The sequence below is a fragment of the Tupaia chinensis genome, unplaced genomic scaffold (genome assembly GCF_000334495.1).
Source record: "Tupaia chinensis unplaced genomic scaffold, TupChi_1.0 Scaffold140548_1, whole genome shotgun sequence".
NCBI classification, from domain to species: domain Eukaryota; kingdom Metazoa; phylum Chordata; class Mammalia; order Scandentia; family Tupaiidae; genus Tupaia; species Tupaia belangeri.
The window spans coordinates 1,442,517-1,466,338 of NW_006200423.1; the positions used below are offsets into that span (position 1 = coordinate 1,442,517).

The window sequence follows — 23,822 nt, forward strand, 5'->3', positions numbered from 1 at the left end:
GGCAGGGAATCCCTGCTGCTTTGTCCCAGCCACAATTAATAGAGCTGATTCATTGTCATCTCATGAAATGACATCTTCAGCTACTCCTCCTTAGTAAAAAATAGGGGAGAGCCTTTCCTTTTCCTTTTCAGCCTTCTCTCATCAGTTTGAATCTCTCCTATCCTTAATAAGAAGTGAAGGTAATATTGAAAAGAAAAAGTAATTTCTCCATAGAATAATAAATAGAAATAACAACTATTGTACAATGAAGAAAATATTTAGAAATTCTGGTGGGTATTTTAGAATATCAAAAAACACATAAAGCCTAAAAGTGCCTCTGTGTTCATTACTTGTCTCTGCTTATTTTTGTTTATTTGATTTGGTTCTCAGGAAGCCAGATGTTGAGTTCAGAAAAGATGTATCTATCTATCTTTTTTTAAATATTTTTTAAAGTCAGAAGAGATTTTATTCCTCTATGTTTTCTCAGCATGCTTCAACCTTCCAAGAAAGGATTTAGTCCTCAATTAAAGGGAATTTGTCAAATGAATGCATAGATCGTTACTGATGACATCTTGCCTTGCCTACATGTATTGATTAATTCATTTACTGTATAACTCCTGCTTAAAAAGCATTCTTCTAGGCATTTGACAACCAGAAAAATAAAGGTATTGAACTTCCTTTTGACTGAACCCTTTTTAATTCATTATCATAGTTACATTTATAGGAGCATGGCCACCTAGCTCCACTTCTCATCATCATGACCTGTCTTGTTTCCTTCACAAACCAATACACTGTGATGCTGGCTACAAAAAACATTTCTAGTCATAGGCTTATCTGTAGCTAGTGTCCTTGTGGCAGAACATTTATGGTCTGATTGGGGATTGACCACATCCTGTGATTAAATGTTATTTGTTCGAAGACTCTTTTTAAAAAGTCTAAGTGCTTTCTGCAGCCATCAAGTGGCATGGTGGTTAAGTGTGCTGGACTCCCACATGGTTGATCGAGGTTCAAGTCCCAGATCTAGCGGCTTGCTTTCTCACTTTCCTGCTTTTACTCTCACTTTGTCCCTCTTTGGTCAAATTTTAAAATAAGTAAATAAAATAATTCTTAAAAAAAAAAAAAAGCTAACTTCTTTCATTTGATGTTTCCACTGACTTATTTATAGCAATAACCAAGCATTTATGCTTTACAGATTTCAATTTATACATATCTGATGATGTTCTATTATATTATATTATATATTTTCTTGGTTTTTTTAATTTTAATTTATTTTATACATTCAATCACTATAATCACTTAGCTTGTAAAGTGAATTTACTCATGTTGAGTATACTTCACACCAGTCCAGTTGTGGATACTATGCACATTATCATCAATAGATAATAATAGATTTCTATGCCCCATAAATGTCTTGCCTCTCTATTTTTTCTCCTTAATTTCTTTCCTCACATTCTCTCCCTTCTACTGCTCTCTTCCCACGCTATCTCCTGTATCCATAACCATTTTTCAGGCTTTTATATCCTCTAAGCTTTCAGTTTCCACCATAGGTTGCAGACAGTCGGTACATATTAAGTGGAGACATACAGTGTCTCTTTTTCATAGCCTGGCTTGCTTCACTCAGCAGTAACTCTTCCATATTCATCCACTTTCTATCAAATGCCAAGATCTTGTGTTTTATGGCTGAGCAGTATTCCATAGAGTATATGTGCCACACTGTTTCAATCCATTCATCTGCTCATGGACAGGGTTGGTTCCATGTCTTAGCAATTGTGAATAATGCTGCAATAAACATTGATGTACAAGCACTTTTCTGACTGAGCATTCTCCTATCCTTTGGGTAGATATCCAGGAGTGGAATTACTGGATCATATGGTAGTTCTATTTGTAGATCTTTAAGGAACATCCATATTGTTCTTCACAGTGGCTAGACTAATTTACATTGCCACCAACAGTCTATTTGAGTTATCCTTTCACCACAGTCCCACCAGCACTTATCATTTTTTTGTTTTTTTTAATCTTAGCCATTCTGACCAGAGTTAGATGGTATCTCATTGTGGTTTTGACCTCCATCTCCCTTATGATGAGGGCTGTTGTTTTGTTTTTTCAAGACAGAGATCATCGTATCCCTGACCTAACATAGGCTCTGACACATATATACTTAAAAGAATAAATATGTAATGACTAGAAGGATAGGTATTTTAAATCCCCCGTTTAAAGGAAAAATGCTAATAAAATTAGACACAGTTTCACTTCTCTTAACTGATATCATATTCAAATGTTGTTTAGTTCAGTTAATGTTTATTGAGTACTGATATGTCACAGGCAATGTTTCAGGCTCACATAGTAGGCTCAAAAGATAGAAAAAAATGTGTGAGACATGGTCCTTGCCTTTCCTAATCATAAGTTGGGGATATAGATCTATAAGCAGGTAGCTTCAGTATCCTATGAAATTTAAATAAAACAAGCATAGCATGTTATAAGAGCATAGCGAGTGGATTTCAGGGAAAGATATTCTCAAGAGGAAACTTAGGCCCTTTATTGAAGAATGTGTAAGCTCAAAGAAAACTAAATCAAGGTTCCTGAGCATTATCAGTGGGGAATCACATTAAATATGTGTGGAGAAATATGAAGCCCTATCAATGGAGAGACATAGTCCCAAGATGAAGGTCACTTTATTTGAGAAGCCAGCAATCTGAAAAGGTGGCACACTAATGTCCTAAAGAACCATCTTAGAAAAACTAGCAGATTACAAGCAGATTTTCTGGAAAGTTTTAGATTGAGGAAGGGGAGAGGGTTTATTGAAAGTTCATTAGCCACAGCCAGGAACAACAAGAAGGTTCTGAAACTTCAAGCAGATTTTCTGGAAAGTTTTAGATTGAGGAAGGGGAGAGGGTTTATTGAAAGTTCATTAGCCACAGCCAGGAACAACAAGAAGGTTCTGAAACTTCTTTGTTCTTGATTTGTCTGGCTTATTTCAGGTGTACATATTTGAGTCATCTTGGCCTCTTGATTCTGGTTGGTGTGTATCTGGTCACCATGTTCTTATAAGTCTTCAGAGTACAAAGGTTATTTTTATATGCTCTAGGCCAATCTGTCAGCCTTTATGTAGGAAGGCCCCCGTTGCCTTCCCTTAACTCCCTAAGGGATAGTGGTCATGGTTAATTTTTTTTTTTCATTCAAAAGGTAGAAAAAGTTACTATTATAAAAAATGGATGCATCTAAGTTTGTATAGCTCTTTGTAGGGAGCAATCAACTAAGTATAAACATTCTTGTTATTCTTTCTTTTGTCTGTTAACTTGAATAATAAATATAGGTATATACACTTCAAGTTCAGGTGAGTAGATTTGGCAATTTAAACAATTTAACAACTGGAAAACTGTTGCAATTCCATTTTGGAAAGTGCTAAAGTTGAAGTAACACACAAATATATAAATAAATGGGGACCAGCAGAAGGTGTGATGGTTACATCTCTGGACTCCCACATAGCCGACTGCATTCAAGTTCTGGACCTGGCAGCTTAAAACTCATGCAGGGCACATGTGTGTGCATGCCTAAAATCCTTAGAGGAGACTGAAGGAGGAGGGATTGTGGCGTGGCAATCCCCCTAGGGGATGATTTCTCACTTTCTGTCACTCTCTTTGACAAGTACACACACTCTATAGCAAAAATCTCTCTCAAAAAAATATATAGATATAAGTAAGTGAATAATTGTTTAAATTGACAATTTGAATGATCTAGGCTTAGGTCAGTCTATTCTAGGTAGGCAGTACTTAACACTTTAATTTGCACATAGCATGCTGACGCTTAGCTACTTCTTAATGGAGCTCTGGCAGAATTTCTAATTTGCAAAAGAAGCAAATTACTTTTGCTTCTACTATTACTATTACTTTCCACTTAGAAATACACCTTTCATTTCCTTAGAAAGATGTTACATAATTCAGGAATATTGCCATTCAGACTTGCCTTCTCTTTTCCAATTAACCTGAATTACTGCAGCTTTACTGTGATGCTTAGTCTTTATTTTAAAATGTATTGAACATTTTATATTCAATAAAAAGTCAGATTCAATAGCCAAGGCAAATAGGTCTATTTTTCTCTTACTAAGTATGCTTATGTGTACCTGTCTATGCATGCACATGTGCAATAAACCATTCAGTAATATTCCAGAGACCCAACTAAAATGCAAGGAAAAATAAGAAATCTTTGTACAGTACATCATCAACAGAATGCTGGAGCTGAAACGTGAAGAACTTGTGAGGATGATGCTAAACCTGGACACAGTTCCCAAGTTATGTATTTGCTATTAACTAGAACAATAGATTGGAAATAAAACCAGTACTAATTTTTGGTATTTGATTTAAATGATATTACTACTGGGACCAGCAGTTGGCGTAATGGTTGTGTCACTGAACTCCCATATAGTCAACTGTGATTCAAGTCCCAGACCCGGTGGCTTAAACTCACACTGGGCACATGTGCGTGTGTGCCCAAGATTCTGAGAGGAGAATGGAGAAGAAGGGATTGCGGCATGGCCATCTCCCCTCGGGGTGGGAGGGGGGGTGATTTCTTGCTTTCTGTCTCTCTGTCTCTCTTCGTCTTTCTGGTGAGCACACACACCCTATAGCAAAGACCTCTCAAAAAAGAAAGAAAGAAAAAAGAGAAAGAGAGAGAAAGAAGAAAGAAAGAAAGAAAGAAAGAAAGAAAGAAAGAAAGAAAGAGCATATAAAGGGTAATATTGGTAGAAAGTAGGATTTAGAGAGCAACTGAGAGCTTCTGAAAGTCCCTTTAAGTAGTAAGATGCACCCTGTGTATCTATCATGAGAAATGAAGGAAAGATTCGAACCAAATAAGAGATTGGGATTCTTACTTTCAGTCGTTGAGTTCCTTTTCTCTCTCCTCTATCCAGTTACATGCCCATTTCTGCCTGGGCTTCCCTGTCCCACATCTTCTCCTGGGCAGCTCTTCCTTTCTTACGTTAGGTCCATCTGGAACAGCACCCCCTCTGAAGGTTTCACTCACTCCCCCAGCCCCTGAAAGATGTTTAGTATTTCTCCTAACCATTCTCTTTGTGAATTTATTATTTCATGTTCAGTTTTTGTATAACTTTTGTACAGTATAAGTTCCTAAATCTAGATAGCAGTGGTCAGAAGCCCTCTATAAAGGACAGAAAACAGAGGAAGTAGCAAAGAATCTTCATAGACTATTAGGTTGTTGGAAAAATCATGATGTATTTTCCTATGCAGAAATGAACATGACTTTCCTGATGACCCAATATATTAGGTGACAGCATATAACAGGACTCCCAGAGTTACCAGCTAGCATTGGGCATCTGTTGGTGTGATACTATGTAAATGCTATGTCATTTGCTGCTATTCTTTGGTGAGTCTACATATATAGAGTCCATATATGTCACATTCATGCTAATATTCTTTTTCATCGTGCCAAAAAGATGAGTGTTGAGTGAAGTTTTTTTTCACTAAGAGGTTCATGTACTTCCTCTGTAAATAAAATTATTTTCAGCCTGGGATTTGCCAAGCCTTAGGATTCTAGCTTTAAAATGACTCTAATGCTTTAATCAAAACCTGTTACACCGGAACACAGTTTTGGGGTTTTTTTTGTTTGTTTGTTTGTCTGTTTTTTATGTTTCTGTTTTCTCCAATAGACCAAGTACTTGATAGTATAACTTACAACTTGATTCTTTATATATCTATTCATTACCATGGGAAATCTTTATATACATGAAAGGACTTCAAAAGTCTATGGAAAAATGGAATTAAAATACAAGTTTATTTTAGTGTAAAAAAAAAAAGTTGAAATTCATGCATACTTTTTTTGGTAATACATATTTTCCATGAACTTTTTGTAGGCTCCCCCCTCATATTAAGGCTACAGTTTAGCAGTATTTGTAGAATTAGTACATATAGGTGACAGATTTAAACTGTCCATGGAGTCATTGTATTATCAGATAAAAACACCATCAGAACAAATGAATCTCTAATTGAAGTACTTAGTGAGAGATCTGGTATTCCCAACTTCTCAAAACGCAAGTATTGTTTAAGTAGCTCAGAGTCACATATTGCTTCGGCCTTTCCTTTATAAGCCTCCGCATACCCACAGGGATCAACAAAGGTGGTATGTCACTCCAGCAGAGTTCAAGACTGATAAACGGTGGAATGTCTTGTCTGACATTTGGGGGAAAAACTCCAATGTTTCAGAACCTGGAAAACCTGCTGTTTCATACAGTGAATCAATGAATCAGTAGTTCCACTCGCCTGCCACCTTTTTTCCAGGTTTCTTTTCTGATTATTGCTGGTTAGAGATACGTTAGAGTCTCAACTTTGGGGTATAAACTCACCCATCATTTACAGTAGCTTTGCTGTGCTCCTAACATGCTGTGTACGTTTTATGACTAAATAAAGGCACGTTCCTCTGACTAAAACCAGAGTAATTCTTGATGAATTTCTGAAATATTGAAACAACTTCAACCCAATTAACTCATAAAATAAAATTTAACTGTTATGATGTGTTTAGTCAAAAGCAGTGTTCTTGGCATTTATGGTGAAGACTTAGTTCCACAGATAGAGTCAGCCTGTCTGGCATGATTTCTAGGCAATTTCCATACATTCTTTTGATTAGTGGTAGGTACTTACAAGGTGAATGGCGATCACTTAGTAGCATTTATCCGAGGGCAGATGGCACACCATAAAAAAAAAAAAAAGGTGGTTATAATCTTTCTCTAAGGATTAGAGAATTAGAGCATTCAAATATGAACCTTTTTTTTTCCCGCAAAGGGCACATACATGCACCAGAGACAGAGCAAAAGAGTATGGACCATCCAATGGGGTGTGGTCACACTGCCATCATTTTCCCCCCATTTCTCCATCCTGACAGGATTTGGGGCACATATGCACAAGTGCCCAGCATATCAAATATGAACTTTTGATAGTGCCCCACCTGGGGCATCCTTACCTTATTATCAAGATGTAACTGTAAGTGATCTGAAGCCAGGAATGTCAACATGACCGCACTGACGGTTGCTCATCCAACACATGTGGCATTCTGGGATCACTGGCTCAACAAGTATTTAACTAGCATCTACTATGTCAGAGCCACTGTATTCAGCACTGGTTATTTATAGTGAACAGGCAGGAAGAGGTTCTACTCTCCCAAAGGCTCTAGTAGTAGATTAAATAAATAAATATGTGAGTGCACAAACAATCATAAAAGTGGCAAGTGTCATGAAGAACAATCCAAGATAACGTATGGGTGTGGGCCTGAGGATATAAAGTTTAAGCCAAATTTTGAAAGTTAGCAGAGATTTACTCACCAAATAGTAGAGATAGGTTGGAATTGTCCTGGAAAACAGAAAAGCTTGTGAAGAGGCCTTGGGCCAGGAAGGGTTGCAAACTGGGGACTTGTTGTATCCTCACACAGAGGAAAAATGGGAGAGAGCTCTCTAGGGGTCTCTTTCATAAGGGCACTAATCCCATTCATGAGGGCTTCACAGCTCATGACCTATTCACCACCACAGGCCTCACCTCCTAATGCTATCACTTTGAGGGATGAGATTTTAATATGAATTTTGGGGGCAGAGTAGGGACACAAATAGTCTGTCGCACACACAGGAAACACCTGATGGATATTTGCTATTATTATTATTATTATTCAACTATATGAAAGGTGGTATATTGGGCACCATGCAGGCGACATGTGATATGTTGGACAAGTAGCAAAAATTGGACTGTGGTGATTCATTGCTTAACCGCCTAAAGAACTCCTCCTGTCATCAGTTGGAGCCTTGGAATTTAGGTCTGACGGTCTGAGCTCAGGTTTGTCCTTCAGTTTTCCACTTATTTCCCAGGGGAAGTCACTCATTTTTCCAAGAGAGAGCCCAGTCCTCACTGAGCCTTAACTGAGCCCTGCTCTTGGTTTCTGTTTTTCTGTTTTCCAGGGGGCTCCAGCCTAAGGCTCCTGATTTTTTCCCCATGGCTTGGCACAGTGGTTCTAATCTCCAAGTCTGTGCTAGTTCTTGGGTTTATGCAGCATCGTTTTATTTTCTAAAGTCTAATATTGAACTCTACCAGTTGCTTAGTATCTTAGTCAAAGCTACACTCATGAAAACTTATAAATGATTCCATCAAGATGCAACTATTCCCAACCATTTCTGATATAAGTCGCAAATATAGGGTAGAAACAAAAGAACATTTCATTCTTCAGGGTAACCAGTGTGAATCAGTGTCCCTATAAATAGCAATAGCAACAACAAAAATATTTATCTGTTTGATATGTAGAGTTTCACCTTTACATTTATATGGCTCTAGAATTATCTTCCCCCACCCCGGGAGCTCTAATGTCCTAGAGATTCATAAGTGGTAATTAATGCTTTAAGTCTGTAATTGATATGCTTCATATCATTGCAGAACTCTGACACCAATTTATTCACAAAATTTTTCATTAGTTAATCTAATTTTATCTAAGTTTATTCATGATACTGATTTAATTTGTGTCATTGTATGAAATTTCAAAAAGCACACAAAGAATTTTCAAACTCTACAGTAGCTATTGCTTAGTTTTGTGTTCCATTAAACTGTAACGTCAATATAGAAAAGTGTTAAAGTTAGAATATTTAGTAGTTTCTCTTTATGGCAGTGAAACTATTAAAACTCCCATTTGTTTTTGTCTCAGACATTTATCATACATATAGAAGTGGTAAAAAGGTTTCATTTGCATAAGGATTTTTTTATGACAGAAAAGATGATTTATTGTACTTGCATTACACTCAGCCACAAGTAACAACACTAGTCCCCGAATGTCACAGGTCCAGGGAAAAGGACCACAGGGGCTGTTTTGTTAGGAGTAGTAGCATGGGTCTCTCAGAGGTCTTGGTGGCCCTGGAAGTTCTAGATCCAGAGGCAGAGTCGACAGTATCTCGCCATTCACCTTGTACCAGTGCCTGAGCCTGTGACATCATTTCCGCCGTGGAGGCCTCCAGAGGTGCACAAGCGGTTTACTTGGACCTCTGCCTCATCCCCCTTCATTTACGCTTCAGCCTGCGCATTTGCTTCTCCTGCACCTGGCTCTCATAGCACGGAGGTTGCCAAGAAAATGGCACTAAGGCCAAGAGCGCGAAAGGATATTTTTAAGTAATAGGAAGAATGAATGCTAGAGATGAGAAAGAAATGCTGTCAGACAGTTACCTACACAACCCAAAACTGAACATAAAACCCTATGCCACTCATATTTACTGAAAACCATTATAATCCATTGAAAATTACCAGAATGCCAGTCCCCCTACTCTTTCATATCTGCTCTAAATACAAATCCCTCAAGAAATAAAGCCTATTGCCATGTATAGCTAAACTTCAATGTATGTGTGACTTCTTTTTCATTTTCAAGCTTATAAAGTCTAGACTTGTGGTAATAAAAGGGTTGGCATGATTTTCTGACTGGATAAACTTATTTAATCATTACTCCACCAGTCATTAATTAAGCAAATGTCACATGTTGGTGCAGGCCTAGAGGCTGACATAACGAAGATCAGTAAGGCAAGGTCCCAGTGACCCAGGCTCTGACCATCCGTAGAGCATAGACTTGCGCTTTAGGATAGCTATACAAGCAGCAGCAATCTTACTGATGACAATAGACTTTTATATTAATATTTATTAAACACCTTAACAATATAAAGTTCTTTATGATATATTAAGGTTTTCTAGTATCTATGTCATATCTGTGTTAATCATATACAAAGAAAGAAACCCCATAAAACTGTTGTTGAAATTACAGAGACAATCATGGATTTGCTAGAAGTGCTCTTCGTTTCATTATTTTATATTATAATTTATCTAGGGCATATTGTGTTATTGCATTATTATTAGAGGGGTGTTTTTTGTCTTTTTAAGAGATCTTTTTGCTATGGGGATGTGCACCCACCAGAGAGAGACAGAGACACAGAAAGGGAGAAATCACTCCCCAGTGGGAATAGTCACTCTGCAATCCCTTCTCCATTCTTGCCTCGGGATTTTGGGCACTCATGTACACGCACCAGGCATAAGTTTCAAGCCTTGAGTCACAGTTGACCATGTGGGGGTCCAGCAATGTAACCATTACACCATCTGCTGGTCACAATTACTACAGATTTTAACTGGGAATAAACAACTATCCTATTAAATGAAATATTAGGTCGTTGGAAAAGCCATGATGCATTTTTGCATAGAAAAACATCAAAAAATAGGTCAAGACTTTTCCGACAACCCAGTAACGTGTATGTAACCATGATTTTTCAGAACAAAGCCCACATGAAGCTTTATATGATAATTTTGGGTTCATATTTTATAGGTAAAAATAATCAAATTGAAAATAATGACTTTGTCACAGAAGGACTTGTCCTTTATATTACATCCAGAATCTGATGGAGTAGGCAGGAGAAGTGGATGTTCAGACACACAACTTTTAGTATGCCTTACAATTTTTAGTTTCCCATCTTTTCCTTTAAAAAGGGAAATAGAGAGGAGAATAATAACATGATCTCTGGAACATACTCTCATCTGGTGATGTTTCATAACTTAAGCACAAACAGAAACAAAAATAAAAACTCTCTTGGAGTCGTTTTATCTCATACTCTTAGGAGTTCATACACCAAGCTCTTTACTCTCTCTTGATGCTTTTCCAAATGACTCCTGCATTCTGGCCTCTGCAGAGATGGGTGAGTGCAGTTATCGTATAGGCCACACTGTGCAGTGGTTGAGGGCATGGGCGGGGAAGTGGATGGCCCCCCTGTGCCACTTCAGGCTGTGTGATCCTGGGCAAGCTACTTAACTGCTTTGGGCCTCCACTTTCTCATTGGTAAACTAGGTTGATGATAAAACTCACCTCAGAGGGTCATTGTGAGTATTTACAAGTTAAACTAATGGTTAGTACACTGTGCGGCCATCACAAGCCCTCGGCAATGTCAGCTCTTACAAGGTTAAAGCTCAGGTTTCCTCAAACCAGATCATAGTAGAGGAAGAAATAGCTGTTAAATATGTAAGAAAACATTCAACCTCACTGATCAAGAACTTCATATTATTAACATGCATTAACTATTTTGTACAATTGAATAGGTTTGTTTATTGATAATTGTTCTTAGTGATGATGTAAGCCTTTGTACACCTTCACAAACACTAGGAGTATAATCATTTTGAAAGGCAGGTTGCCCTGTTTCCACACCAAAATTTTAAGTGTAGGCACTCTGTTTCTCAGAAATTTTACTTTAAGAATATCGCCTTTAGAAATACCCTCAAGTATGCAAACATGTATGTGCACCCATGCACACACACACACATGCATATCTCTGTTCATTGCTATTATTTTAAATAGAAAACAACACTTCTGATATGAAACAGTGACCATGAATTAACGTAAAATGAAAAACACAGTTAGCTTGGCCCGAAGATAGCATGGTGGTTAAGGCGCTGGACTCCCACAGAGCTGGCTACAGTTGATAGTCCTAGACCTGGAGGCTTGCTTTCTCACTTTTCCTCCCTCTGTGTCTCTCTCTCTCTCTGGTGTGTGCACCAATAGCAAAATTTTAAAATACATAATAACAATAAATAAAATTAAATAAATAATTCTTAGAGAAAGCACAATTAGCTTAACTGTGCATATTGCGTGATCCTACTTTGGTGAGAAGAACATATTTTATGTGTGTGTTTATAAGGGGGAAATGTATATGTTTAAAGTTATACACACAAAAACTGGAAATGATTCACAGAGACATATGGCCCTAGACTCCTACTCAACAGGATGATCTGTGTTATCTCTCTGTTCAGAAAAACATTCTTGAACTTTACCATATGTTTTTTTTCAGACTTCAATTAATATTTGGAGAATTGAAACCATTTTCTGTAAAATATAGGAGTGAATATGTATGGCATGCATCATCTGAGATGTCTTCAGCATCTGATGATATAGACAAAAGGACAGACGGAAACGTTTTAATTAACATAGTCTTGATTGTAATGAAAGCTGTAAGCCTCATGATGTTTGAAATATTCTTTATGTAGTGAACATTTTTAAAATAATCTAAGAACAAAAATTATGCATAAATGCTAGCTGCGAACCTGTCGATGCCAAATTTTTCTTCCTTTTTAATGTAACTGTCTCATTTGTCCTCACAGAGTGACTGGAGGTGAGCTCTTTGAAGACATCGTGGCAAGAGAGTATTACAGTGAAGCTGACGCCAGGTAAGTGCTTGCCCTGAGCCAGGTACAAGCCTCAACATTCAAATGACATTTGTTCAATATATCTCTTTACCGATACATCATGACACTTAATATGTACAAGAATTTCGTAATACCATATCAGATCTCATGAGGAGTCCCTCTTAATTAATATTTCTTTCTTTAAAGGAGCTCCAAGATAATTGTTAGAAAAAAGAAAAAGAAAAAGAAAAGTCTGTGAATGTGGTCTGAACTTTGTTTTTATTCACCATCTATAGTTAGAGTGTATATATTACAAGAATAAACGCAAAAAAGAAGCCCCCAAAACAAAAAGACTGCCTAACTGAAATGATCCTAAAGAAATATATGTCTATAGCAAAGATCAGAACTCAAAGACTGAGATCTTGCCGTCTCTGTGTCCTGGGCTTCCCAGTGAGATGGCACTCTCACATGTGGCTGTTTTAATTTTAATTTCAGTTCATTAAAATTAAGTACAATCTGGGGCCCAACAGTGGCTCATCAGTGAGTGCAGATGCTCGCGGGGCAATCCCACCTGGGGAAGTTATGGTAGCAGCACAGAGACCTCCCTGAATGCCAGCAGAGGCTTGCCTATGATCCGGAACTGGCTCAAAGCTGGGAGTGGACTGTGACATCAAGACCCTGTCGGAGGTGCTCTCTCTCTTTCCCCTGTCTCTCTCACACATGGGAGAAATTAATAAGTAAACTTTTTATTTAAAAACATTAAATGCCATTTAAAATTCGGTTCCTCAGTTGGATTAGCCACCTTTTAGATGCTTAAGAGCCCTGAGTGGCTAATGGCTGCTAATTAGACAGAGCAGGACAGTGTAAAGCATTCCCATCATCACAGAAAGTTCCACTGAGCAGTGCGTTATCTGTTCAGAGACCATAAAAAGAAGCAGACCAGAGCCAGCAGATGGTGTGGTGGTTATAGCACTGGATCCCACATGGCTAGCTTCACAGTTCGAGTCCTGGACTGGTGGCTTGAAAATCATGCCAGGCATATGCATGCATGCCCCAAAATCTGAGATGAGAATGGAGGACAAGGGATTGGGGTGTGGCCATCCTCTTTGGGGGTTTATTTCTCACTTTCTTTCTCTCTCTCTTCCCCACTGTTGAGTACACATGCCTTATAGCAAAACTAAAAACACCGATCTCCTTAAAGTATTATTACCTGTATAACTCTTCAGAAATTTCATTAAAACTCTTAGAATTCTGACTTCAAAAATGGTTTATCCAGGTATTTCAGAGAGTTCAAGAGTAATATTCCAATCATGTTAACTGAAAAAATATTTACTAAAACTTAAAAACTAAGCTGTATCTTTTTGTCTAATGAAGCTTCCTGCGTTAACCCAAAGGCAACATTTTTGGACTGAAGGAATATTAACGCATCTGCTTAGGTGCTCCTGGACTGTATGGTGTTCATTTTCCTCAGCATTCCTTATTTATATTCTGTAGCCATCATTTATTTTTAAAAGGCCGATCAGGAGCTATTGGCTCCTTATCAGGGATATAAAGGAGATGATACGAAAATGCAGTTACATGCTTTCGGCCCCCATACCTTGTTACTTTCAGAGCTCCCTGAGTCTTGTTCATCCCAGTATAGCCTGACCCTTCAGCTGAACTTGAGGACCCATCCCTCCAATGTAGCGTATGTGTGTAGGCCCCTTCTCAACTGCGAACTTCTCTTGCCCCAGTGCTCCTGCTGATGGCATTCTGTGAGTCCATCTGTACACGCCTACACTCATTTTGTAATGGAAGGTCACATAGAAAGTTCTGTTCACTTATACTATGATGAGTGGATGCCACTTGTTTGTTTTACCCCAAATCCTCCCATTAGGCCCAGAAGAGGGACCGCATAGCAGCTCTGCAAGTAGCTATTTTCCCTTAATAATAGAGAGTAATCGTTTTAATAAAAGTAGTAGAACAGTTACAGAATTACATTTATTTTGCCTCTCAGCATTATGTTAAATATGCTATTAACACGGACCAGCAAATGGTGTAATGGTTACATTGCTGGACTCCCAGGTAGTCAAACGTGGTTCAAGTCCTGGACCCAGCAGCTTAAATTCATGCCAGGCACATGTATATGCGTGCCTAAGATCCCAAGAGGAGAATGGAGAAGGGATTTCAGCGTGGCCATTTCACCTGGGGGGTGATTTCTTGCTTTCTGTCTCTCTCTCTGTCTCTCCGGCGAGCACACACACCCTACGGCAAAAATCTCGCTTAAGAAAAAACAATAGTAATAATACACTGTTAACTGTTTCACAGTTGAAGAGCCCTGTAAATAGTAAGACAGACCTTATGGGTTGGATCATTTAATATATATGTTATATTAAGTTTGAGAATTGACCATAGGATTTCTTTTTAGAATAGAAATCAGGAAATAGCAACATTTTCTTCCCAAGTACAGGCATTAAAGAGGATACGCCTCAAAAAAATTGTAGAAGTGTTTTCTTACTGATGTTCAAGAATTGAAGAAATAAGTTCATTCTCCCCAGTAAATGATGATGAAATTTCTTTAATATGAATAATTATTTATTTCTTTATTTTCTGTTATTCCATATACCCAATAATGTATGCTTGAGGTTTGAGAAGAGAAAGGGAAATATTCCCAAAGGTCCCAAAGTGACCATTACTGTAGAAGGAAAAGAGTCATATGATGTTTAGAAATAATTACCAGCCCACAAGTAAGCTATGCAGTCAACATCAGCGGGAGGTTCTTTTAGTGGTCCTGCAATCATGATCAGTTTTTTATATTTATACTATAGTAAATCAGATTATGATTACTTTCTGAAGTTCCCTTAGTACAATAATATTCTGTACCTTAAATGGTTGAAAATGTTCTTATTAAAATGTTTGTTTCATCTTTACAGTGAATGAATGTAGTTCTGTACATTGGTATTTGATCTCACTGTGAATCTGTACAGATTTCATTAATGCGATATGTTTTATGTCACCAAGTGTCAGATGACAGCTTATGGGCCCTTGTAGGTCCAATCGATAATTTCTTCTCTCTAATTTGATTAGCAGTCTATTTGATATCAGTGAGCCTTTCATCGGAATAGCAAACATTGCATATTCTGACATAGTAATAAGCAAAAATTGTCCTTCGCTGAAGTGTGTGAAAATAGGTTTAACGATTACCAGTGCTCCAGGGGATTTTTAAATGTATTTACTTATTTATTTTATTTTTGTAAGCTCCCTGGTCTTCCACCAGAGTATTCTTATACTGAAGAGGAGTTTATTTTATGTCATGTTAACTTTGAACTCTTCTTCTGTTATTTGAGATTTGCTTTAGTTTTCCTATTATATATTATGCAAGAAGTATCACTCCCAAGTTAAAATGATAAATGTGTCCCTCCGTTTTTTTTTTAGCCCTTGTTTTACCTGCCACTTCATTTGTGTTTACCCTCTTGTTTCAACACCTATGTTTAATTGTGACCTCAGATTTTAAACAGTTTAGATGTGTATAAGAAATACCTGAAAATTTTTTTACCTCTGAAAAAAATTTTCCATAACATTCTGGGAATTTTATAAATGTTTCTACCAGAATATGGAATTTAAATTTGATCCAAATGATTTAACTTGTAGATTTATAATTAAAAACACACAGCTCAAATTGTTTTGTCTGAACATGTCACAAATTCTGTGTTGGATGTCATTTTTGTTAGAACCAGAATTAGCTTTATTCAACATTATTTAATTCCAATGTAAAGCTAAAAAAAAAAAGAAGAAGAAATACAATTTTCGTTTGTTTGTTTGTTTCGTTGGAACTTTCATTTTATTTCGTATTCAATGTGATTATGTGCCTTTAAAATGTTCTCCCTTCCATTCTGCCCTTGTATCTTTGCAGTCATTGTATACAGCAGATTCTAGAAAGTGTAAATCATTGTCACCTAAATGGCATAGTTCACAGGGACCTGAAGGTCAGTATATGGAGTCCATAAATCCAAATCAAAGGAGTTTTTTTTGTTCTGTTCTGGGGAAAGGGCAGAGGGTGGGCATTTAAAATGGTTCCCTTGCTTTTCCTGACTTTTTCCTAAAATGAGTAAATGATGAAATGATAATGCATGATGCCTCTTTCAGTTGCTCATCTACAGGCTAAATATACATCATAGCAGAAAGGGTAGGACAATATTAAGACTGCAACCTGCTAAGTTTCCAAGCAGTAACCAGAGGCGGTTGGGACAGGCTTTCCTCAACGGTCCAGCATTTGCCTGGAGATGAACTCAGCCTGTGATGTATGTCCGCCTGTAGATTTAAACACCACTTCTGTTCTGAGACCATGGGTTGCTGTAGCAGAACAACTGGTTACACATTGCTCCATTCGAGTCTGATGAACCCTTAGGCAAGAGATAATAACTGCCAGCTAAATTGAAGTACAAGAAGTTAATGATTTATCAAAAATTCATTATGTACCTTAACTTAACCTTCGTGGTGCCTTGGCTACTAATGTGACAGTTTTTAGAAGAATGCTGGAAAAATGAGAGGATAGGGAAACAGTTTTTGTGCATGGGGTGAAGGTGGAGCATAGTAGCTATAAAGATTATATTTGTGTTCCAGTTCATTTCCTGGAAGAAGTTACCACCAGGAAATGAGCTCTTCAGTGAAATGAAATATTTTCAAAATGGACTTTTCTAGAACAGGTTGGGCCCATTTATGTTCTGACTCACATCTGGCAATATCTTGATTGTTCTGAGGTAGTAGTCACTCTACTTGAGCAATATGTTTTCAACACTGAAGGTGGTAAATACAACCCCAGTTGTCTGCTGGTTCTGCACTTTAACCCAGTCTCTCTGAGGGTGTACAGACAGTGAGTGTAAGCTTGGAACTAACACACGCCCCCTGGTGTTTGCATGCAGTCATTGCATTCAGCAGATCCTGGAGGCTGTGCTACACTGCCATCAGATGGGCGTAGTCCATCGGGACCTGAAGGTGAGTAATGCTGCTGGAGAAGATGAACCACCACACAGTTCCTCATGACTGTTCAGCTGCAGTTATGCCTGTAAAGGCGAAAACATGAGCAATGAAATTGCATGGACTTGTTCCAACACATTGCGAAGCCACTTTCCCTTACCAAATCTCTCTTACTTCATCTTCTCTCTATTACAGACTTCAGACTTAAATACATCCCAATTGTCCAGATGGCAGTTATTTCCTTCCACAAACAATAAGTAGGCTGCTGGTTTTCCTTCCTTCTAAGCATGGGTATGGCATTTAATGTGACTTCAGTAAGGCTAACGATCTCTTTTTCATTCCGAACATGTTTTGTGCACATTGCTCAAACATAGTATTTTATATTCATATTATATATACTGCCAGGATCTTTTGATCCTGTTAGGTTAATACTTACCAAAGTTCTAAATGGCATAAAGTTATTAAGCAGACAGTTGGTCCAAGTGATGGGATGATAAAGAGCCCCAAGCTGAACTCTGACGTGATCTTCCCCTTAAATTTAGTCCTAGAATTCTGAGGATACTGAGACTTCTTGGCTCTTTATTTATTTGTATTCCTAAAAGCCAAGATACTAGTGCTTTTAAAATACACAAGTGGAAAAACGTAAAGCAACATTTATCATTAAATAATATTTACATATCCATATAGATATACACAAACACATACATCCCTCTGTATTTATAAACACATGAGTGTCTATTGATGCTTCTAAGATTTCACTCAACTTCTATGCCACTGAAGACAAAAAAATTTTAGATCATTTCAAAATAAAATAGTTTGCAAGGAGGCTACTCACTCACTAGTTTTCTTTCCCATTCTACTAGCTTTTTAGTTTTACTTGTGGAATTTCAGAGAAATAGTAGAAGTCTAGAATTGTAAATAAATGTGAAAAAGAAAACTATCAGATGTACAAAATAACAAATATGAGCATTCGATGGTTTTAATTCTTTGTTTACAATCACAGTATTTCCTAGGAATTAACACAAAAGTGGCAAAGGGTATTTTGGAATATCTGAAGCTATATGTGTCTAGTGGGAGGACCTAGAGTATTTTCTCATGTGCACACTTCTCTAGTTATAATAAATTGCAAATCTGTAATTTCTACAGTTGAGTTACATGAAGATGTGATTTGTGAGAAAAACGTTGGCTCAATTTTCTGGAATCTTCCTTTGATTTCAGTTGATTCTGAGAGTTTAAACTATCAAAAGCAAACTTATGATTAATGCCATGTTCTTTTTGAAGAGCCAAGATAGGGCTGTGAATAACTGGTATCCTTTACAAATTCAACCAGCAGGATAGAGTAGAAACCGTACATTTCTCTGAAAATGTATGTCTTTTGCAGTCACCTCAGAAATCCCTTGCTGGCCATGTACAGCCAGAGTCCCTTTTTGTTACCTCTCAGAATCAATACTATGGTTGTATTCTCTTGTCAGGTGAACATACAGAGACGTGCCCAGCACTGGTGCTGTTTTACCAGCTACTCTATTTAATATATTTATCATCTGAAATATTTTATTTCATCTATGCAACTATAAGTGTGCTTTAAATGTCAAGCATGAAAAATGTGCGTTATCGTCATGACTCACTTTTAAGCTGTATCTTATGAGGTCATTATATAAGACTTCTCTAAGTGTCTGGATTCGCTGAACCATTCAAAGACTAGAACTGTCACCGTGAATGGCCATGGACCTAGGCCATGGCTCTGAAGAAAAAGACATTTTCTAACATGAGCTAAAGTCACTTCAGATCCCTTTCAAAAGAGAAAAGTGATCTCACTCTCCATTCTTATTTTGATTTTGGAGAAAGAGATGAAGTTTGGAGAGAATGTGCTGTAACTTTTGTAACTGTCCTAGTTTCGGTCAGATTGCTGACTAAGGTAGACCTCAGTTAAGTCTGACTCTTGGTGCTTGTTTCAGTATCAAAAGATCCTAGAGAGTCCAGAATTTGTGCTTTAGAGACAATTTATGCACACCTGAATATATAGTGCATACTCTATCTGAAAAAACACTGCTTATAATAGCATATTTACCAATATAGTCAAATGTAAAAGATTAGATGTTGAAATTTTTTTCTTATAGGCTTAAAACAAAAAGTTGGTCTTACTACTTCTCTACAGATATCCCAATTCACATGTTAACTCATGTATAGTTCAGATGTGTGATGCACACAGTTTAATTCGTCCATTTCAGTGAAAAAAAAGTAAACACTGGAAATTTTGTGTTTATCATCATTTTCAAAGGCATCCATGAGCATATGGAAGCTGAACAATCTGTTCTTAAATCCTCCCTGGGAGAACAGCTATTTCACATAGCATATAAATCCACAGTGCCTACAGGAGGACCTTTATTGAGCAGATACTTTCAGTATAATTTAGAAATGAATGAAGTCCAACCAACACTACATGATTTTACATAAGTAATAAAAAGGCAACATTGAACAAAACAGATTATCAAACAGTTTATTTAATATGGAACAACATAAACAAGACAAGTGTTTCATCAAAATAAAGATCACTATTTCAGTATTTGAATAACTGCCAGTTTGGGGGGGCTCATTATCCAGTGGAATATAACAGGTGAAAAATTGTTAGGACCAGAAAGAAGACTGAAGCACAGCAGGCAATTTGAGGATGTTTCAGAAAAAAGCAGTTGGAGAAGGTTCAGGGTGATGGGATGTCAGGGTAGAGGAAGTCCCTCTGTCAGTACAAGGAGTACCCAGTGGATACATGGACCACAGCCTTTTGACTAAGGTGGTAGGGCAGTCACGGTAGCTCCAGGTAGTATTAGGGAGATCTAGCAGTGGAGACACTAACACAGTACTAGAGTTTAGGAACAGGATAATAAAAGTGATAATTGCCTTTTCTTGAACAATTGCCATGTACACTGCACTCTTAAGTGAATCTTCAGAACAATTTTGTGAGAAGTACACTAAGCATCCCATATTACATAAGGGAGAATTTAACCACATATTCAAGAACTTATTCAAGGTCACTCACCTAGTAAGATATGATTTATGCCCAAGCAATTTAGTTCCAAGTCTACATACTTAATTATTACCTCTCCTCAACTCAGACAAAGTGAAAACCTTTCAGAGACAAGAGAATAGGTCAAGACAATGATGTGAAAATAATTTTGCTAGCAGCACTAAGAATTATTTTAGAAAATGGTTCTAAATTTAGTGAATTAAAAGGTTAAAATAATCATGCCTATGGATCTTTTGTTTCATTAGAAATAAAATAATGTACACTTCAGATACAATGTGCAGTAATAAGATAATTTGACAATTGACTGGTTTATGAAGTAGAAAAATATTATTTAGCAAATCAGTAAGGTGGCATCAGCCTTTGGAAAATGAGACACAGAGAAGAATAAATGTAATTTAGGCTACATCGAGGCCATCCATGTGCAGTGCTTAAAAATTGTAAGGAACAAATTGTTGTAACACATTGTTGATATTTTGTGAAATGCTAAATAAAGTACAGGTATAAAAGGGGCCAGCAAGTGATATAGTGGATAAGGAGCTGGACTCCTATGTGGTCGACTGAGGTTCGAGTCCCAAACCCAGCAGGTTGAAACTCAGGCCAGATGTGTGTGCATGCATGCTCAAAATCCCAAGAGGAGAATGGAAGAGAAGGGATTGCAGCATGAACCATCCCCCCTGGGGGGTGAGTTCTCACTTTTTGTCCCTATCTCTGTCTCTACAGCAAGTGCACGTGCCCTATAGCTAAAACCTCTCAAAAAGAAAGAAATGAATGACTAATAAAAAGGGAGGAAAAACATTTATGAAAGATTTCCTTAGCAGCCACTAAGACCATGTGTTAGCTGTGAGCGTATATTACAGAGCACAAGAGAAACAGACTCTGTTTATAGACTGTTATAGGTCATTAAATTAAAGATCATTTTAAAGTATATGCAAAATATATTGGTGATATTCCTTCTAGAAAGGAACAAGTACATCAGGCAAGTACTACTGAAAAATCCAGAAAAATAATAGGTCAAGAGAGGTTGCAGTAAGAGGTGACTTTTCTTGACATCACAAGAAATAAATTATCAGGTCGGATGTATCTTCTAATATAAGAGTCTGGAGAAGACAGTTTCTGTCAATCAGCTGATAGAGTAAGTTATAGCAGAAGGTTATATTGCTTTGCTTTTTCAAACATTATATTACACATGAAGTAGTAAGATTTCTTCTATTGAAATATATCAGAAATGGTTACGGAACCCCTTCATGAACAGCAGTCAGGATAGGTGGCTTCACACATACAGCTGAATCTTTTAGCAACAAGGCAACACCCTGTGACTTTTAGACTTTTAGACTTCCTCCTGAAGAAAATCATAATTTAATAGAAAAATCATTAGATAGATGGATGCACATATGGGTGGATGAGTATGAGATAGATAGATAACATCAATAAAGAGAATAATTCTGGAGATATTTTAGGATTTTTAAAAGATTGTTCCGTAGGAATAAATTAAATGTACGACCATAGATGAAGGAAATTATTTTTTAAGGGGGTGATGGAATGAGAAGTTTTGGACCTGGATAGAAGACCCATGGGTAGTAACCAGAGCTAGTAGATATATCAAATTAGTAATTCTATGTTTTCAATAATTGTAAAATCGCAAATATTCCACTTTTCTCAGAACCATGTCTAAATAAAAGTTGAAAGAACATATCATTTGCATGTAACACTTGTCTAGGTATTTTAGAAACAAACTGTGTACATGCTAAATGCAGTAAATCATTTCATCATTCTGGTGTTCTCTATTGGTGTCTAATGTGTGTTAAGCAGTAGAGAAACGGTGGGTAATTGGCACAGTCCCACTGAAGCTACACCTTGGTGCTTTCAGTCCACGATAGTGTGTGCTGATAACAGAGAAGTAAGTCAAGAAACAGAAATAGAACACAGAGTGATTCTTTTGAATTTACTCACATGAGTGACAATAGGAATGGTGCTTTCTAATTGCAAACTTAAAGCGCATGCATCAGCTACAAACTCCCTGTACTAAGCCCATGAATTCAGGGATACTGCTCGTATCAAAATAAAAGCTAAAAGCACGGGCACCGTGTACATAAAACAAGTGAGCTTTACATCCAAGCGATTCAGTTCATGCAAAACCTCACTTAGTTTATTTCTGCAAGCTTTGGTCACACCCTCTTTGGCAAAGGAAAGTGACTGAAAACACACTGAAGCAGAGAATAATTAACTTCCTGTTGAAATATTGGGATTTTCCAATAGAGGAAATAAATGTTCAAAGGCAATTTTAACTCCATAAGAAATAATATTTGGGGAGGGGAGATATAAGAGTCAAATAGTGTGCAATAATAAAATTAGTCATTTGTTTTTCTGTAAGTCTAAAAGAAAAAAATAGCATTAAAAACATATGATTTCACATATATATGGCTAATGATTGAGTCTTATCAGCTAGGTATTACATGTGTGCACAAATAAATCCATGTTACAGAAGATCATTGCCTTCACTGAATCAGTCACTTAATAAAAATCACATTAAAATTAGAGAAGCAATATTAAAACCATGTCTTTTTTTACAAGTTTTCCCCTAGTTTTATTTTGATCTGGGTAGTAAATATGTTTGAGTGCTTCAAATTCTTCTTTAAAAAGTCTATTGGATGGATTATCTTTGGAAAAGGGACTGCTTTTTTCTTTTTTCTTTTATCCCCTGCTATCAGAGGGGTTTCCTCAGTGTCGTATCTTTAAAAGAAAGAAATTAGGAAATCTGGCTCCAGGTCCTGGCTTTGTCTCTTTGGAGGTCCCTCTCTCATTTAAAAATGGAGAACTCTGAATTATTTTATCTCCCAAGTCTTTCCCAGTTCTAAAAATGATCTCAACGACTTACAGATATTTGAACAGTTTAAAGAAAAACTTGAATCACAATGAAAGAAGCTGTCATTGTGTCCATATGGAAAAACAGAAGAAAACTTGCAAACAGTTGCTGCTCATTACAGCTGATATGCTATAAATGGTTGTTGACACTGAGACCAGATGTCATGGAAAATCCTGTATCATTAGGAAGCAATGGGGTGGGGAAGGACCCTATGTGTGAGAATGTCAGTGGCATCTATTTAAAAACCAACTAAAAATCGATTGTGCTGTGAGAATTTAGAGATAATAGATGAAGACTAACAAACTAGACTGCATTTAAGTTAAGAATACAGAATCTCTCAAGTTATGAACATTTATTGCAGATATTAAATATTCTACTTATTGCAGATATTGAAGACTCTGCACATTGAAATGGCCAGCTACTCTGCAGTGTAATAGCTAATCGCTAATGTGTATGTTGTCCCTACCGAGGACAGAGCTTCCCTGGAGTCTTAAAGGATATAATTTAATCTTATTCATTTGAAAGATGAAGGAACTAATTAATTAGCTCAAAAGGTCTGTGAGTTGCCCAAGTCACATATTTCATAACAGCTATGGCTAGGACATGACCCAGATCCTTTCTAGACTATCATGTTGCCTGTTTCTCATAAGGCTATGCCCCATCGTCATCTGTAGCTGTGTTAGACCTGTGTTTCTGATCTCACTCGACTTACTTGTCTTGGAAAATTATAGTGGAATCATAGCACATAAATGTGTAGGGGTGATCCTTTCTCAGGAAGCAACCACTGATTTAGCTGAGAGATTCTCTACTCTTTCAGCTTTGG

General features: G+C 37.2%; 1 protein-coding gene across 14 annotated transcripts in view; it reads left to right on the top strand.

The window, feature by feature from the left end:
* Positions 1-23,822, top strand: part of CAMK2D (calcium/calmodulin dependent protein kinase II delta) — a 318,884-nt gene that overhangs the window by 215,213 nt on the left and 79,849 nt on the right. For 9 of the 14 annotated variants that reach the window (XM_006162795.3, XM_006162800.3, XM_006162799.3 and 6 more), the window contains exons 5-6: positions 12,135-12,200; positions 16,051-16,123. In XM_006162795.3, the coding sequence (XP_006162857.1) occupies positions 12,135-12,200; positions 16,051-16,123 (139 nt within the window). Of the gene's footprint in view, positions 1-12,134; positions 12,201-16,050; positions 16,124-17,059; positions 17,133-23,822 lie in introns of all 14 variants that reach the window. The other 5 variants (XM_006162796.3, XM_027766078.1, XM_006162798.3 and 2 more) reach the window with 1 other exon arrangement.